We start from the raw sequence: 18,520 nt of genomic DNA on the forward strand, positions 1-18,520 counted from the left end.
GTCCCAAGGCTCAATCCCCAAGCTCTGAGAACTGCAGTTCTGGTCGTCCTCATGCTTTTGCAATACTTTACACTTCCTCAAACCATTTTTACCAACACTATCTTGTTTCATCTCCTAACAGCTCGTTGAAGAAAATAGGCCAAGAAATAGCAGATGAGGAAACAGGTTCGGGGTGGCTGAGTGACTTGCTTAGGTCACATGACCAGCCGGGGACCTTGTGGAGCTGCAGTCCGATCTCAGCTGGTGCAGAGCTGTCCCCAGGCACGTGCCACCCTGTCCTGGGTCTGTCATGGAGTTGGGGATCCTGAACTCCAGAAAGTTCCAATGGGAAAGCTGGAGGATCCTTTCACAGGAGGGCTTCCTGAGACAGGGTGTACTTCTGGGGTTGTAGTTAGGACAGGTCATCTGGGGAGTCAATAAGGCTGTCCTTTCAGGGAAAGGAACAAGAAGATGAAGTTGGAGGTCAGGGGTCAAAGAGCCATGTCCTAGGCTGAGCCTTGAAGACCTTGGTCCTTGTAACGACATCTTTTCTCCCCAGTTTAGGAGAAGCCACCCATTTGGCAGGCTGGTAGGTGGGGAGGTAAGGGAGAGTGAGATCAGGGAGCAGTCGGCTAGGCTAAGCTGTAGACCAGCAGGCCACTGCTCTAACTCCCTGACACTTGCCCCGCTCCCAGCTGCAGCCCGGACAACTGACTCAACTTCTCTTCCTGGGGTGGGTCTGAGGTTGCACGTGGGGATGTCACCATGGGGAAGGGACTGGTGGCCACCAATGCCGCAGGGTCCCGTTGTCTGAAGACCCGACCTCAAGAAAGGCCGGGCTCGGTGCTCCTCCCCACTACCCAGCAACCCGCCAGCTCCTTTCATTTGTGAGATGCTTGCTCCCTCTGCTGGTAGCTTCAGGAAGTGGTCGGTCCCTTCCACTTTAGGGAAGGCCTGGGGTAAGGGTTAACGTAAACTGAGTGTCAGATGCTGTGCCCAGCGCTGGGGACAAAGCTGAAGACTCTACCCCTGGCCGTGATGACGCAGTTTCAGCTGAGGGCTATAGTACCTCCTTACTCATGCTTCCTGCTACTTCTTTCCACACACAGCCCCCAGCAGACCCATCGTTTTGGCTGTGGGATTCGCTCTGGCCCTAGAAGCTCAGTCTGGGGTCTGGGAGTGCCAGCACTTCTGGGTGGAGCAGAGAAGAGGTGGGAGTGTGTGAAGGAACCAGCCACTTTCCAGGCAAGTTATCAGGGGCCTTTGGTGAACTTTCAGGTGGTGTCACAGCAGAGGGATTGTTTTTTCTTTTTAAGTATACTTGATTTACATACAATGTCATGTTAGTTTCTGGTGTACAGTAAAGCAATTCAAACATATATACACATACACACACATACATGTAGATCTTCTTTCACATTCTTTTTCATATTCTTTTCCATTATGGTTTATTATAGGGTATTGAATATCGTTCCCTGTGCTATACAGTAGGGCCTTGCTGTTTATTTTTAAATTTTATTTATTTATTTTTTGGCTGCGTTGGGTCTTCGTTGCTGTGCGCGGGCTTCCTCTAGTTGTGGCGAGCGGGGGCTACTATTCGTTGTGGTGCGCGGGCTTCTCATTGCGGTGGCTTCTCTTGTTGCAGAGCACGGGCTCTAGAGCGCAGGCTCAGTAGTTGCAGCGCACGGGCTTAGTTGCTCCGCAGCATGTGGGAGCTCCCCAGCCAAGGATTGAACCCGTGTCCCCTGCATTGGCAGGCGGATTCTTAACCACTGCACCACCAGGGAAGTCCCTTGTTGTTTATTTTTGTATATAGTAGTTTGTATCTGCTAATCCCAAACTCCTAATTTATCCCTCCCTCACCCCCCTTCCCCTTTGGTAACCATGAGTTTGTTGTCTGTTTTGGTATCAAATTTTAGATTCCATGTATAAGTGATATCACATGGTATTTGTCTTTCTGTGCCTGACTTCACTTAGTATGTTAATCTCTAGGTCCATCCGTGTTGCTGCAAATGGCATTATTTCGTTTTTTTAAATGGCTGAGTAGTATTCCATTGTATACATGTACCACCTTTTATTTATCCATTCATCTGTTGGTGGACATTTAGGTCGCTTCCATGTCATGGCTATTGTGAATAGTGCTGCTATGAACATTGGAGTGCATGTATCTTTTCAAATTAGAATTTTCTTTGGATATATGCCCAGGAGTGGGATTGCTGGATCATAAGGCAACGCTATTTTTAGTTTTCTGAGGAAACTCCGTACTGTTTTCCATAGTGGCGTCACCAACTACATTCCCACCAACAGTGTAGGAGGGTTCCCTTTTCTCCACACCCTGTCCAGCATTGGACTGTAGACCTTTTAACCAGGGCCATTCTGACCTGTGTGAGGTGATACCTCATTGTGGTTTTGACTTGCATTTGTCTTATAATTAGCAATGTTAAGCATCTTTTCATGTGCCTATTGGCCATCTGTATGTCTTCTTTTGAGAAATGCCTATTTAGGTCTTCTGCCCATTTTTCGATTGGGTTGTTTTTTTGTTGTTGAGTCGTATGAGCTGTTTGTATATTTTGAAGATTAAGTCTGTGTCGGTCGCATCATTTGCAAATATTTTCTCTCAGTCCGTACCTTCTTGTTTTGTTTGTGGTTTCCTTTGCTGTATAAAAGCTTATGTTTGATTAAGTCCCATTTGTTTATTTTGCTTTTATTTCTATTGCCTTGGGAGACTGACCTAAGAAAACACTGGTATGATTTATGTCAGAGAATGTTTTGCCTGTGTTCTCTTTTAGGAGTTTTATGGTGTCATGTCTTATATTTAAGTCTTGAAGCCATTTGGAGTTTATTTTTGTGTGTGGTGTGAAGGAGTGTTCTAACTTCATTGATTTACATGCGGCTGTCCTGCTTTTCCACCACACCACTTGCTGAAGAGACTGTCTCTTCTCCATTCTCTTGCCTCCTTTATTGAAGACTAATTGGCCGTAGGTGTGTGGGTTTATTTCTGGGCTTTCCGTTCATCAGTTCTAGTAGCTTTTGTGTGGAGTCCTTGGGGTTCTCTCTCTATAGTTATCATGTTATCTGCATATACTGACAATTTTACCTCTTCCTTTCCAATTTGGATACTTTTTTATTTCTTTTTCTTGCCTGATTGCTGTGGCTAGGACTTCCAATAATGTGTTGAATAGAATAGGTGAGAGTGGGCATCCTTTTTCCAGATTTTAGCAGGAAGGCTTTCAGCTTTTCACCGTTGAGTATTATGCTGGCTATGGGTTTGTCATAAATAGCTTTCACTATGTTGAGATACGTTCCCTCTACACCTACTTTGGTGAGAGTTTTGAATCATGAATAGATGTTACAGCAGAGGGAATTCTGATTGCTCCAGGCTACAAGGTCAGCTAGGGGGTAGAGAGGCGTTTCCTTGAGGGGGCTTATAAGGTCCTGGCCACAGGGTTCCTGGTGTGAACTGGTTTCCTTGCCTGGGCAGCTCTGAGTGAGTTGACAGCAGGCCCTAGTGCCCAGAAAGCTAGTGTCCTCTACACCAAACAACATGCTGGTGACTGCAGCCCTCTAGCTGGAACTGTGGCTGATGGGGCAGTGGCCCTCTGAGGCGGGGGAAGGCAGATGGGAACCTGCTGTTTGAGTCCAGCACTCTCCATGCCTCAGTGAGTTTGACCTCTCCTGCCACTACACCCTCCACACTCCCGCCTGAGGCAGGCATCTCAAAGACAGTGCTCAATGGGCTGGAGCCAAGGCCAGAGAGGCTGGGAGGTCTTGTAGGTTCCCCATCAAGCTCCAGCTCAGGGGGCAGAAAGGCTGGAAAGGGGCGGGGCGGGGCAGGGACTTACATGCCATCCAGAGGCTGGAGAGGCCATTGGTCAGTCTAGGCCTTTCTCTTTCTGACTTACTTCAACTCTCTAGGTACTTAGAGCCTGGCTATCACCCTGGACCATTCCACAGCCAAGGCCCCTCTCTTCTGGAAGCTTTGGTTCTCTCTTTTCACCATCCTTGCCTTGTGGGGCTGGCCCTCTTTACCGCTCAATCCGGAGCTTACAGAATTCCCCAACACAAACACTGACGGTCCAGTGCCAGCCCACAAATAGCCACCAGAGCTTCAAGCATTGCCAAATGTTGTGTTTATTGGTCTGTTACATTGAAGAGTATAGTTTCTGAGCCAAAAAACATACACACACTGCTCCTCAAAAAATCACTAAGGCAGGCACACAACGGCCACTGTGCTTGGTGGAGGCCAAGGACTCACCTGGTGGGTGGGCAATGGGGCAGGCTGGCCTCCAAACAGGTGGTGCAGTGCCCGGGGCAGGGCTGGGCTGGGGAGACTGTGCTGAATGCAGAGGGGTGGCTGGGCCCTTTCTCGTGTTTCTCAAATGCAGGAAGTCTCCAGACCTTAGTGATAGCTGGGCAGGCCCAACCCCGGGGCAGAGTGGCCTTCTGGCCCCAGAACAAGGCCTATCCTGCATGTATTGATGAGATGGGAAGTGGGGATGACAGAGCAAGCAGTGTGACTAGGCCTGGGGTCAGGAGCTGGGCCCTTCCTAGCACCTCCATGAGTGAGGCTCCTCTAAGGGGGTTTGTGGGTCCCTAGCGTCCTCGGCATCCTGAGAAGCATGTGGAAGGAAGAGCTAGCCTTGCTTCTCACCAAGGACAAGCTGGGGAGATCCAAGCACCCTCCCCTCCACCTCAGGGACTCAGCAGGTGCCTGGGATAGGCAATGGGCTGCCCCAGCCTCTGGAGCCCATCCCTGAGAGGAGGCCGTGCCAGGACTGCCTCCCTAAAGAACGAGCCTGGAGAGCGGGTGCTTCTGCCACGTCCCGGGTCATTCTGCCCTCTGGAGCCCGTCCCTGAGAGGAGGCCGTGCCAGCACTGCCTCCCTAAAGAACCAGCCTGGAGGGCGGGTGCTTCTGCCACGTCCCAGGTCATTCTGCTGGCAGAAGGACCACTGACACACAGTTTTCGGGGATGCAGCTAATGCATAAAGCAAGAGCAGGGTGGTAAGAGTGAGACTACAGATACACATGGGTGCACTGTATAGGCCGGCGGTGGGGGTTGGTGCATGGGGTCGCCTCGGGTGGCCAAAGGCAGTGGCAGTGCTGCTGAGGTGGGTTGCTCCCACCCAGGGCCCATGTTGTTGGGCTGTCCCGCAGTCTCAGGGGAGGGCCTGGAATGCAGCCCAGGTCTCCTGCACCCAGGGCACACACCCAAACTGGCAGCCATTCCGGCTGCTCTAACTGGGGCTGGTGCATGCACAGGCACTGGGCCTGCAGAGGGACGCTCAGAAGAGATACAGCACAGAGTCCCCTTGACCCACCCAGGTAGGGTCCAGGCAACTACAGCCCTCCTAACTCTCCAGGGCCTCAGCAGAGGCCATGGGGAGCTGTCCAGGCTGGGGCTGCCAGTGGCAGTGGGACTCTCCCCAGGTGTTTGAGAGGGGAGCAGGCTAAGTGTCCCCCAAGGCAGCCATTCCCTGAGGCTGACCCCTCCCTCCCCGGTCCTGACCTGAGGGCGTCCTGGCCCCTGACTCGCCCTGAAGGGCCGGCACTGCCCGGAGTCCGATCCCAGGCTCACAAGCGCTTTGTTAGGAATACGGTTGGGCAGGTGGCTCAGCTGGGGGCTGGGGCAGTCTTGGCTCTGCCGCGCCTGCACCGCCCTCTGTGGGACCAAAGGGGCCCGGAGCCCAGGCTCTGGTGGCTGCTGCGCCCTGGCCACAGCCCTCACTTGTTCTCTATGAGCATCTGCACCTTGTGGACGAGGTCCCGGGCGATCCGCAGGAGCTCCTGGGCGTCGTGGTGCTCAGCCCGCTCTGGGGGAGACATGGGCAACTGAGCGGGGGCAGCAGTCTGGGAGGAGCCCTGGGGCTGCCCACCCTGCTCCGCTGCCGCATTTGCTTACAGGGCAGGGGCCAGTATTCCCGAGGGCCCCCCAGACCCTGTGCCAGCCGGGACTGGAGGCCCCCACGGCCCTGCTGAGGCAGCCGGAATGGCCGAGTGGCTCCTACCGTTGAAGAACTTGATGATGTCAGTGAAGTCCATGTTGTTGTCACGGATGATCTCTCGGTAGGCCTCCACCAGGGCCAGGGCGATGAACAGGACAAAGTGCTCCGAGGAGATGTGCCGGGCTGCCCAGATCACCTCCCACACAGCAAACACATCCTCATACGGCAGCTCTGGGGACGGTGAGGGGCTGAGGCTGGGCCTGGCTGTCCACAGGCCTCTGGACAGAGCCTCGTGCCGAGACAGAGCTCCAGGGGCCAGAGTCCTGGGACTCTCTCCACCACAGGAGCCGCTCCAGGAGAGCAGTTCTCTGCCCCAGGCCAAGGCCCCACCCTTCGCCCTTGTAGTTCCTGCACACTGGCCTCCTGCAGAGGCCATGTCGCACTAGAGCAGCCTTTTATAGGCCTTGGTGCTCGGGAAGAGTTGGTTCGAAAACAGTTCTGAAAACCATTGCCTTTGGGTGATTTTCAACCCTAGCTGCACTGTGGACTCACCTAATGGCTTTTAAAATCACCACACTTAGGAAGTCTGGGGCTGGGTGGGGCCCAGGGCCCCCCAGGGGGTTCTAAAATACAGTGTGGGTTGAGAACCACTGACTTCGGGGAAGAGGGATCTCCCACCGCCCCTGACCCCAGGCCCACTCTCCGGCCCGCCTCTTACCTCTCTTAAAATCCAGCAGGAACCAGCGGTAACAGAAGTAGAAGTGGGTGTAGTCTCCATTCTGATGCATCAGTTCAAACAGCTCTGAGTCCAGGATCTGGATTGAGTGGAGAACGGGAGCCAGACTGAACCCGTGCTGCCTCTCCCCAGCACCCTGCCGCCCAGGCCCCTCCGCGGGGCCTCCCCGGCTGCCTAGCAGCTGCTCCCGCCCCTCCCGTCCAGGCTGCACTCTGCAGCCCCACCTGTCTCTCTGGGACGTACTCTTTGGAATGATGCCACATTCTGGGTGATTTCATCATCAACCGCGCTACTCGCCAGAACTTCCACGAGCATAAGCGTTCACACGCTGACGCTCCTCAATTAGTAAGGTTGAAAATGGTGTGTGTGGGGGCGTTAATGAAAGAAACTACGCACACGTAAGAAACATTTTGGGAGCTTTCCCCGGTCTCCCTGCGGATTGATGAACAAGCCCAGCGCTGCCCGGTCACTTGCCCCCGGGCTGCTGCCAGCCTCACCTGGATGAGGGAGCGCATGTTGGCAAAGTGGGCGTCCATGGCACCCCCGTTGGGGAAGTTCTGGCTCATCCTCTTCATGAGGTGGCTGAAACAGCTGTAGGCCAGCTGGTCTGTGGGGAGGTGGGCGTGAGGCCGGCAAGGCAGGAGACCCCAAAGCTTCAGTCCGGCCCACCCATGAAGACCGTGCCGTCCCCTTTTCCTTTCTCCAGCTTGGGTCAGCCCAGGCCCAATGCAACACCCCCTCCTCACCATTGTCGAGGACAACCAGGAGGGGCGCCAGCAGGTCGCACATGCCCTGCACGTAGCCCACGTCCAAGTGCTCCCACACGTAGCTGAAATGGCAGGGAGAGTCACTGTGGGTGTGTGCCATCCTCCCCTCCCCTCAGGAACTCCTGGGGAGACGGCCCCTAGAGCAGCCTGCTCCCCAGAGGTCAGACTTTCTGCGACCCTAAAGCACTGGAGCACGACGGCGACCAACCCATAGCCTCTGTCCTCAAGGCCCTCAGGGGCTCAGGGAGAGAGACTGGACAGGCCATCACCACCTGACATGCTGGGTGGGGGGTCCTCTAAGGCTTCCTGGATAAGCGTGGCCAAAGCTGAGATCTGAAAGACCTTGAGAATGACGAGGGGGTGGGGTGGGGGGCACAGCAGACAGAGGGAGCCAAGCGCGGGTCAGGGACAGGGCAGGGGAGCAGGGCGCCGCCGGGTCTAGCCTTTCGCAGAGCAGGGTCCCCGCCTCCCACGGAGCCCAGCCCGCAGTGGTACCTGCACATGATGTCTCTGAGCCGCTCGAGGTTGGGGGGTGTGAAGTACCAGTAGTTGCGGTCACATCGCTGCACGTCCTTGTCTATGCGGTGCAAATTTAAGGCCACGGTGTCCAGTAATTCTATCTGGAGGAGCGGAGGGCCCTCAGGGGTGAGTTGGGGGCTGGAGGTGATGCCCAAATAAAAAGGAAGGCAGCAAAGGCAGGGAACCAAGGGACTCAGAGAACAGGGCCCCGTGGGGTTGCTGAGAGATGGGCTCAGTGCCTCCCTCCAGGACAGTCCAGGCCACCCCACCCTCTGCCCCGCCAGCCCCTAACCCCAGCCTCTGGGGCCGCTGAGAGCAGTGCCTGGGGAACGACCACATACAGTGTAGGCAGCAGCACACACGGCGGCGAGCTCCTCCCCGGCCTCCAGCTGGCCGGCCCGCGAGGCCTCCTGGCCGGGGTCCTGAGGCTTGGAGACCTGGGCTGCAGGGACCAGCCCGTCAGAGCCTTCCTCCCCACCTGCGTTCTCCTCCTCACAGCCCAGGCTCTGGCCCTCATCTATGCTCGACTGGATGCCCGAGGCCACGGAGTAATTGCGGGAGGAAGGCAGTCCTGAGTCTGGAGAGTCGAACTCCACCGACTGTTGCTCCACCACGGTGGTGCCAGTGGGCCCGGCCCCCGCCCCCTGCTCAGGCTCTGGTCTGGGATCTTCGGGGCCCAGGGGCCTTGGAGGCTCCAGGTCATCCACAGAGACAAACACCTGGTGGGGGCAAAGGTGGCGGGGCTCACACCTGCACTCCAGCACCGTCCCTCAGCTCGGCATCTCCTTCCTGGGTCAGAACTGAGAGGGATGGAGAAGTCTCCTCACACCCCCGCTCCCACCCCGTGGCCTCTAGCACTGCCTCCCCCGGGTGCCAAGTGCCCCCTTTGACCCAGCTGACCAGGCTCCAGGAAAACATGAAAACACCGTCTCCAGCCCCATCTGGTCTCACACTGGTGAGAAAAAGCGTGAAGCGCTTCCTGTGGCTGCTGCAGGGAAGAAGGGGAACCGGAGGCCTGGACGCTCGATGGCCAGCGTAAGTGTCACTCTACAAACACAGAAGTCATGAGGCTGCCTCGGGTCAGGACAGCTTCCATAGTGTCTTTGGTGTGGCCTCTGGGGCAGCCTATGGATGCGGCAGACTGGAGGTGTTAGGAAAAATAAGTTCTTCCTTATTTTCGGTACTGAATGTTCTGTAGAAGGCAGGAAACCTCTCTAGCAAATACCTAATTGGTTATATTAGCTGCAGACAAACTGAGGAGAGGTAAGAAGTGAAAAGAAACATATTCTACTGATTGAAACAGTCCACACTCCCACAGATAAGTCACAGGGAAAAGAAGAGACGTATACAGACAGTTTTGTTTCGTTTTGTTTTTCTATTTGGACTATGTAGGGAAGCGAATGCTTAAAAAGACTCTTCACTTTGGGCAAGAAGCATGAAGCACTGTTGGGTTAGTGTCAGGTACGGCCATGATTCTGAGGCAATTCAGAGCCTCAGAATAGTGCCAGTGAGAAAGGATACTTGAGTCCATAAGCTAAGCAGCTGGGGCATTGGTACAGACTCAGGATTTTACAAAACCCAAAGCAGAAAGAGTGTTACGTTCACAAATAGGGGATTAAGAACAAAGCCCATGGAAAGGAGAGTGTACCTTGGTTATATTTCTTTAAGTCTTGCTCCAATTTGAGTTATCTGTTAGTAAGGAGTTAAGTAACAAGAATATACACTATCTAAAGAGGCAATTTTAAAGAAAAAACGTAAGTTAATGAAACAATGTCCTGATAACTGAAACTTATCATTTCTGGTTGGGCCCAGCAGCCATAGTTTGGGACTTGATGTTCACCTAAAAGTCAGGGGTGAGGCCAGAAGAACCACACAGGCTGTGAACTGGCTTTGCATAGTCAACTCTATAAGGTGGGACTGCTGTTAAGTGCTCCCCTGGTCTCTGGCCAACAGCTCTTGCAGGAGCTTCTGCAATCAGAGAGTAGAGCTGAGAGGGGGGCACTGAGGCCCAGAGATGGGAAGAGAGGTCACTCGTCTTGTCACTAGTGGACCTAGGACTAGAACCTAGGGAGGCCCATTCCTAGCCTTCAGCTCTCTCTACAAAGAGGGAGAGCCTCCCTAATGCCCCATAAATTTGTCCTCCTCTGCTAGTCCATTAGAACAGAACACAGCGCGCCACGTCATTTTATTTCTGCAACACCCAGAGAAGTGGGCAGCAGGGGACCATCATGCCATTTTTCAGGGGAAGAAAATGAGACACAGACGCACTAAGCTGTTCTCCAGGGCTCCACTGCCAGCGAACACTAGAGGGCAGGCCTACAGCGCTGGTGGCCCCGCCCCCGGCCCCCAGGTCCCCTGGGGCTCACGTCATTGCTGATGGTGGAGTCTCGGTGGATGAGGTGCTGCACGTGGCTGTCGATGCTGCTGCCTGAGGAGAACTTGGTGAGCGTAGCTGGGTGAGCCTCCCGCTCCCGCTGCCTCACCACCACCTCGCAGGCCTTCCACTCCGCCAACACCCGCTGGTACCTCGCTGCCACCACTGTGTCCACCTGTACTCAGACCACAGCGTGACCATGGCGGGAGGGGTGCGCCAGGTCCTCCTCTGCAGCTGTCCTCCTGGGACAGCTGGAGACTAGGGTCGGGCCTCGGGGTGAAGACAGTGGGGCCCCCTGCTAACATCTTCCTCTGCCCTGTTCCTTTCTGGCTGGGAAGAGGCTGAGGTTTCTGAGGCCCCCTCCCTGCTTCCCGTGGCCTGGCTCCCCATCTCCCTACCTACCTGTTCCATCTCCTTCTTGCTCATGCCAAACTTGTAGTGGCCAAGCAGAAACGGCCAGACATCCTTGCGGACCTCGTGCTCCACGCCGCCAGAGTAAACCTGCCGCAGCAGCTCCAGCTCCTTGTAGTTCTGAGGGACCCAGGGGGGAACGACTATGCAGCCCCTGCTGTCTCTGAAGCCCAGCTCGGCGACCCCATGCCCTGAGAGCTGGGGCTGGGGACGGTGATTCGTTTGGTCACTCTGCTGAAACCCAGGCAAACCCGGCTTTGGGACCGTCACATCCTCCCTGCCCCCAGACTAGAGCTGGATGCAGATCTACTTCAACCCTGCTTCCTTCCAGGGCAGAAAAGGAGCCCAGAGAGACGAGGGGGTTTCCTCAAGGTCGTGGAGTAATGCAGAAGCAGAATGGACTTCCTGTCCAGTCCCCTTCCTGTGGAAACCCACAGGTCTAGTTGTGAGACTCTACCTTGACCCAGGCACTCCAAGGCCATCAGTCCTGGGCTGTCACCTCTGAACCTGGACCACCTTTTACCTGAATGCCCATGTAGTCTGTGAAAGCCACTCACAGAGCAGGCTGGTCTGCTCTCCCTGCTGGCCCCCAGCCCCTCGAGCCAGCCTCGGTCCCTGGCACCCCAGAGCGTGCACCTTTTCGTTCTTTTGATACTTGCTCCACATGTCCTTGGTGAGGCCCCCCGAGGCCCCAGGTGACCGGGCGGGTGGATGATGTTTGTGATGCACCAGCGCTGACAGGTGGGTCCGCACCGTGGACAGGTGGCGGCAGTATGCCAGCCCTGTGTGTGGGGGGGGAGGGGGGAGCCGGGGAGGCCGTGACCCTCTGTCCCGGTGCCTCCCCCTGCCCCTGCTCCCACCCCCTGCGGCCCCACCTCAGCCCACACTCACAGCCATAGAAGGCCCGGGACACGATCTGCCTCTTCATGCTCTCACACAGCAGCCTGAGGGGCAACCTGTGGAATCAACCTGACTCAGGGCTGCTTCTCTGGAGGGAAGCTGAGAAGGAAGGACCTTCTGGCTCAGAGGGCGGGTGGGGCAGGGAGCCGGATCTACAACCCAGAAGCATGTCAAGGGCTCCCTGGCCCTGCAGCTACCCTGGGTAGAGCTGCTGGGGGCCCCGGCCTGGCCCCAACCACCTAGGGGATCTTGGGCAACCTAACTTCCTTGTTAGTGAATCTTGGTTTCCTCATGTGAAAATGGAGAGAGCCATCCGAGGGTCAACAGGTGCAAACTGGTGAAAAAGCCGTCGGCAAGCATCAAGTGTGGGCACGTGACCCTCACGCAAATGCCATTCACACACTGTTCCTGGCACGTGGCAGGTGCCCAGATACCTGCTGAGTGTCCTCAGACGGCAGCCTGACGGCAGTATCCAGGTCCACCTGGGGAGCTCCAGGTACTGAGCACTTGCTCTGTGCCGGGCACAGCTCCTGGGCACTCACGTGGGTCATATACCTCATTCAAGTCCTCACCAAGTACCTTAGGGAGAAGGGGGGTATTATCCCCATCTTACAGATGAGGAAACTGAGGCTCAGAAATGAGAAGCTCAGAGAGACTCAGCAGCTTGTCAAAGTCACATGGGGAGCAGAAGTGAACTTCGAACCCCAGGTGTCCAACTAGAGATCACCCTTCAGGCAAGTGGACACAAGCCCCAAGGACAGACGGACACATACACACGGATGGACACACCCACTCACCGGTCGGGGACACAGCTGCAGTGGCTGGGGGGTACGTATGGGGAGCTGCTGGTGGAGTAGGAGAGGCAGGAGGAGCCCTGGCTGCACAGGGGCTCCAGGTGCCAGGCTGGCAGCTGGGTCCAAAGCCCTGCATCTCGATCATGTCGCCAGCATCTGAGGGCAGGAAGGGGGCCATGGTCAGGGCCCGGCAGGTCTCCTCCCCCAGGTACCCTGCAGCATGCCACCTCTGTGCCCAGAGCTGCAGCATGAAGTCACCCTTTGGTGGAAACCACAGGGGTGGTGCCTGCCTGGCCCAGGGTCCAGAGCCCAGAGTTGGAAGTGGTGGAGAGAGAGGGCGCCTGACACTTCCCAGCGTCCACCTAGTCTTTCTGAACTGGTAAGATACTTTCACTGAGTCATGGATGATTGTGTCTATTCTCTCCATCTTGCTATAAGCAATGGAATAGACACTTGTTTTTCTAGAGGGAGGAGAAAAAAGAAGGAACGAGAAAAGCCCGAGCTCTCTGTAATGCTGCCAAGCCGCCTTGGGCCTTCCAGGATTCAGCCTGGTCCTCTTGGCAGACTCTGGGATGTGCAGGAAGGTGCCTGGAACATTGCAAACTTTGAACCTTCCCATGCCAGGAGCGCCCACTGATCAAAGCCCCTGAAGGACCCCTGAGCCACCAGTCCTGGTCCACAGACCTCATCCCCGAGGGTTCTAGACCTGGCGGCCGGTGGCTAAGCAGGAGCAGTACTCCCTGCCCAGGCCAGGTGCCCCCAAGTTCGCAGCAGTGGGTGAGCTCTCCATCCTTGCCTAGCCTGACTGCACTGCATGGTGGCCTCCTGCAAACACGCAGGTGAACTGGCAGGAAGGGCAAAGTTTCCAGGGCTGCCAGGCCACTGTGGGGATGAGGGTGCAGCTGGGCACGCACGTTCCACCATCCAGAAGATTGTGCCCGGTGCAGCCTCAGAAGACAGCTCCTTGGACAATTTTAACACCACAGCAGACCAAGCCTCCTCAGCCGGCCCAGCTAGGCTGAATCAGAACTCAAGACCCTTGAGAGCTTCGAAGGCCCCGTGGGGCAGGCACTGCTCGTGGGGGACTCTGGCAGGTCCAGTGAGCCACAAAGATGAAGCAAAGTAAGGGCAGAAAGCGGAAAGGACCAGGAGATGACGCCAGGAAGGAGGGAGAGAAAGAGAAGAGTGAAGAAGACAAGGAAAGAGAGAGAGCTGTGTGTGTGATAGACTTCTTTCAAGCAGTAGTTCTTTTCTGCGAATTATGGCCTGGGCCCTGGCCTGCTATGAGTCTGGAGCAGACCTAGGCCTGTTTTTTGTGGGAGCCAGACTCCAGCTCTGGGTGTGCCTTGGTGGGGAGGGCTGAGCTGACCCCCTCCAGTCCCCTCAGAGGCTGCCCTGTCTTGGCCCCAGGGCTCTCTCCCCAGACCCACGGCTGGGATTTTTATAGATATCTGGCCCTTCAGCTCCACCAGGAGGCAAATTAAGGGAACACACTTGGTGTGGAGGGGCTGCGGCTCTGGGAGTGAGGGATTGCAAGCCATGCCTGAGACTCTGGGAAGAAGAAGGAGGAGGGGGCAAATGCAGGTGGGATGGGGCAGGAGCCCAGCTCAGGCCCCTGCAGCAGGCAGGAGAGAGGCCAGTGGTGGGAGGAGCCGGGGTGGGGTGGGGTGTGCGGGGCGGTGTGTGTGGCAGGAGCAGGCCCAGCCAGGTAGGCAGCAGGTAGCAGGCGGGCAGGCAGGGGTTTGCCAGGTGCAGAGGGTGGGCACACAGGGAAACGAGTTCATGCCCAGAAAGCAGGGCCCAACCAAGGCAGACTCCTGGGTCAATGCTCTTCACCTTAATTCTCCAGGAAGGAGCTGAACCAGCCAGCATTGAACACTGCATCTCTGAATTAACCCAGTGCAGACAGCTGGAGCTCTGGAGTGACTGGGCGAGGGGCAGCAGGCTGGACGGGGGTCTGCCGGGCCAGCTTTGACTCTGACTCTCTCCTCTGAGCGTGAGGAAAGTTTGAAGCAAACAATTTAGGGGGTGATTGAACCCCACAGCCCCTAAGACTCCGAGTGAAAGGTGCCTGGCCTGGAGCAGAATTAGAGTGAACAGCATCTCTGCTCTGTGGGGAGGCAGCGGGAAAAGGAGGAGAGGGGGGAAAGGAGAGTCTGGACACCCGCCACTCGATTCACATGCACAAGTCAAGCATGTTGCAGAGGCCTGGAGAGCACGGCTAGCAGAACGGACTCAACAGTGTTGTCATTACGGACTGGAGTGGAGATGGGGGCTTCCCCATACCATCTCCCCAGCCACCTGCTGATTCTGCTTCCACCACCTCCTCCCCTTTCTCAAGTGTTGGGGTCCCAGGCGCTACACACTGGGTCGGTCTGACCCCTGAGTTCCCCAAGAGGATGCCCAGACAAGCCCCGAGGCCTCTGGACCCTGCTAAGTTTCTCTGACCCTGGAGGCCTCAGCTCTTAAGAGCAGCCAGGGATGGCTTCCTGTCTCCAGGTCCACTGATTAGGGGCTCTACTGGGACTCCCGCCCCACCACAGCCTCCAGCCTGACTATAATTTGTGGGGCGAGAAGGGGCTCCCTGGCTTTCCTGACTTAGCTTCCCCACACCGGCTCCAAGTCAGCTAACCTGGAAATAAGCATCAGCCTCAAGCCCAGGTTTGCAAGGAACCAGGTGGCAGGCAAAAACATGACAAGTGAGGAGGCTCCCCTGAGTTCCCACCAGCCGGCCTGCAGTCCCACTGGAAGGGCTGGGAGCGAGGGCCCGGCACAAGGACAGGAAATGTGATGGGTAAGGGGGCAGTTGGCAGTTGTGCTGAGGGTGTGCTAGGTGTGTTCTAGGCCGTGGACTTGGTCGCCCATTACAGGCTTGGTGGCTGAGCTACGGAACTGGGTTCTTTGGTAGAATTTTGTGGAAGCATAAGGAGAGTGTCACATATTCCTAGACGCCCCTGTAGGGGCAGGGAAAGGGGAGAAGGAATTAATCTGTGGCCAGGGGCAGAGGGGAGAGATAAGTTAGGAGTTTGGGATTAACATATATATATATATATATATTACTATATATAAAATAAACAAGGACCTACTGTATAGCACAGGGACTATATGCAATATCTTGTAAAAACCTATAATGGAAAAGAATTTGAAAAAAGAAAAAAAAAATGTATATAACTGAATCACTTTGCTGTGTACCATGAAACTAACACAACACTGTAAATTAGGGACTTCCCTGGTGGTGCAGTGGTTGAGAGTCCGCCTGCTGATGCAGGGGACACGGGTTCGTGCCCCGGTCCGGGAGGATCCCACGTGCTGCGGAGCGGCTGGGCCCGTGAGCCAATGGCCGCTGAGCCTGCGCTCCCCAACGGGAGAGGCCACAACAGTGAGAGGCCCCGCGTACCGCAAAAAAAAATAAAAATAAAATAAAATTGTAAATTAACTATACTTCAATTTAAAAAACTAAAAATAAAAATTAATTAATTAGTGAGAAGAATGGTAGGGAATTATTCAAATGGATTCAGGGAGGCATAAACAAATTGGAAGATATTACTGTAATAATCTGCCTCACAAATTCGATGTTCCAATATTTAAAAGAAGCTGAAATAAGGGGTGGGGTGTGTGTGTGTGTGTGTGTGTGTGTGTGTGTGTGTGTGTGTGTATTTAATAGGAAGCTATTGACTTCCGAGCGTTGGCTATAATGTCTGCAGTTGGATGTGGCTATGGATAGCAGTCATGCCCCCTGCACCAAGGTGCTTTGATAGGGCAATTGGATCAAAGGGTTCCATGTTTGCATTAAGGTCTGATGAAATAGAGATGGGTTGACACTTCATTCTGGACAATGGTGTCCTAACTTTCTTCTCCTACTTGTTGTATAAACCCTACCCTCATCTCCTAAAAGGCTGGGGATTATATATTTAATTGGTCATTCTTAGAGTATAGAAAAGAGAGACGAAGCTTTTCCCACTAGCTCCTATATGGACAATTAATACTTTTAATGAAGAAAAAGAAATTCACCTGTGGCATGGGAATGGTGGGGGTGGGGAGCCTCCCCTAAACTCCAAGACAGGTGGCCTCGGCCCTTCAGAAGCAATCTTCCCTGAGCACCTGGGCCTGGCCCCTCGCTGGTCCCCTGACCAGTCCCTCTCTACAAGTCTAGCTCTGCACTGGAGTGGTGACAGAGGAGCTGTGGGCACTGTCCTGTCATTTCCAATGAGGGGGCCTTGGTAACCCTGGAGTCAGGTCCATGAGGGCGGGAAACACACCTTGTCTTATACCCTTGGCACAGATATTTCTAGATTTCATGCTGAAGTGCCAGCTGGGTAAACTGAGCCCTGGGCCTCTTTCCATGGTGACCCTGACCCCCTCACCTGAACCACAGGTGACTCCTGTCCCCATGAGCTGTCCAGCCCCTACCCCTGCTAAAGAGGGGCCTAGGTACTTTTGTTCTGTTTCCGTTAAGTCAGGAGTCAGAGGCACAGGACCCGTTCTTTCCCAGCCAGCAGGAGAGAAAGAAAGAGGACACTGTCCTGGTTTGCCAGCATGACCCCTCCAGAGTGGGAACAGGGCTCTCAGAGAGCCATTTTCCAACAGGGAACCAGATAATCAGACCTTCCCACCAGTCAATCTCTTCCCTCTCGGGTGCAAAGCCCTCTCCTCATGTTCAATGGGAGCCCAGAGTCAACTGCAGTTTGTACTGTCCCCTCCTGCCAGCACCTCCTTCCACCCTCCCTGATCTGCCTCCTGTGGTGCAAGTCCCATAATGCCAACACTGCCATTTGAGCCCCTGCGGTGGGTGGCAGGTGGGCCCAGGGGGGTGGGGGCGGGAGGACGGGGTGGGTCAGGGAGAGGGGGAGGGATAAAAACCTTTCATCGGATTGGGAGCTGTGAGGTTCCGCGAGCAGATCATTGAGAGCATCGCGTGTAGTTTATCCTCCTCTTCCTCATCATCGTCCACCGAGGCCGCGCGGCTGGCCGCTAGGTGGTGGTAGTTAATAGTGACTGCTCAAAAAGAATAGCAGAGATGCAGAGGCATGAGGACCCTAGTCCCGGGGCAGGAGGGTCCGCACTCCCTCCTCAGGGAGAGCAGAATGGAGTCTGGGTCACCTTGAGCCTGCAGGGCATGGAAGAGGGGAAGGGGGGACCTGAGAGTCTTTAGATGAGTTACTGGGCAAAGTATGGAAGAAGGTGAGGACCCGGCGGCAGCTCCAGAGCTCCACTCTTGGAGGATGCCCTCTCTAGGAAGAACAGAAGAGAGAGAACTGATGGGGGCGCCAGGGTAGTGAAAGACAGGGACTCCCCAGCCCTGGCTGAGGCGGGGCATGACTGCTGGCAGATGGATCCCAATCATTCTTCGGCTCGTGTCATGGTCAAGCTGAACCACATCTGAGGGTTACCCCAAATCCCCCGCTTCAGACTATAAACCCGACCTTCTAAGGGCTTCCCAGAGCTGCTCTCCAGGAGCCTGAGTCACCCCGCTGGGCTTCAGCTCCTTGAAGTGACTGGAACTGGGAAGTACCAAGGCTTGAAGAGGGCAAGTGGAAGCTACAAAATCTGAGGCAAGCAAGAGCCTGAGATTAAATGCCAGGTCTGCAAACACGTTCTGGCCAAAGCTGAGTCTCCTTCTCTTCATCAGGCACTCCTGGGAGGGAAGGGGGCCCCAGGTCTCCTGCCCTCCGAGCCTGTTAACAGAGAACTCACGCTGTGGCTGTGTGTTTGCAGTCTGGGCAATCTGTCCACTAATACGGAGACAACTTGTCAACAGCTTATTGGCACGAGTTAGCACATTTTGGGAGCAGGTGGTCTGGCTGGCAATAAATGCTCTGGGCTGGCAAATACCCTGACCTTATCCCTGAGATCAGCCATTCTGGCCTGGAGAAACCTATGGGCAGGCAACAGCAGTGCTCTGACCAGAAAGGGAGCTCGTGTGTTGGTAGATGCCTATGGACAAGCCCCCTGGGGCCCAGAGGGGTTATTGTCCACGTGGGGCAGGACCCATGAGGGTCAAGTCACCTTTCAACTCCTGGCCCCACAGATTCCCACTGCAGCTCCAAATCTCACCCCAGACGCCCCCCTACTCCTGCTAAGGCTCCCCTCATCAGT

At 55.3% G+C, this 18,520-nt stretch overlaps 1 protein-coding gene across 1 annotated transcript in view; it reads right to left on the reverse strand.

The window, feature by feature from the left end:
- Positions 1 to 4,086: 4,086 nt before the first annotated feature.
- SGSM2 (small G protein signaling modulator 2) overlaps positions 4,087 to 18,520 on the reverse strand; it is a 37,642-nt gene continuing 23,208 nt past the window's right edge. Inside the window, 14 exon segments of the mRNA XM_032615678.1 lie at positions 4,087 to 5,791; positions 5,987 to 6,154; positions 6,642 to 6,738; positions 7,157 to 7,266; positions 7,406 to 7,488; positions 7,922 to 8,046; positions 8,287 to 8,664; positions 10,312 to 10,494; positions 10,722 to 10,850; positions 11,367 to 11,512; positions 11,622 to 11,686; positions 12,428 to 12,542; positions 12,545 to 12,580; positions 17,285 to 17,419. Coding sequence (XP_032471569.1) covers positions 5,703 to 5,791; positions 5,987 to 6,154; positions 6,642 to 6,738; positions 7,157 to 7,266; positions 7,406 to 7,488; positions 7,922 to 8,046; positions 8,287 to 8,664; positions 10,312 to 10,494; positions 10,722 to 10,850; positions 11,367 to 11,512; positions 11,622 to 11,686; positions 12,428 to 12,542; positions 12,545 to 12,580; positions 17,285 to 17,419 — 1,859 coding nt within the window. The 3' untranslated portion in view covers positions 4,087 to 5,702.

This window comes from Phocoena sinus, chromosome 20 (genome assembly GCF_008692025.1).
Source record: "Phocoena sinus isolate mPhoSin1 chromosome 20, mPhoSin1.pri, whole genome shotgun sequence".
In the NCBI taxonomy this organism is placed as follows: Eukaryota; Metazoa; Chordata; class Mammalia; order Artiodactyla; family Phocoenidae; genus Phocoena; species Phocoena sinus.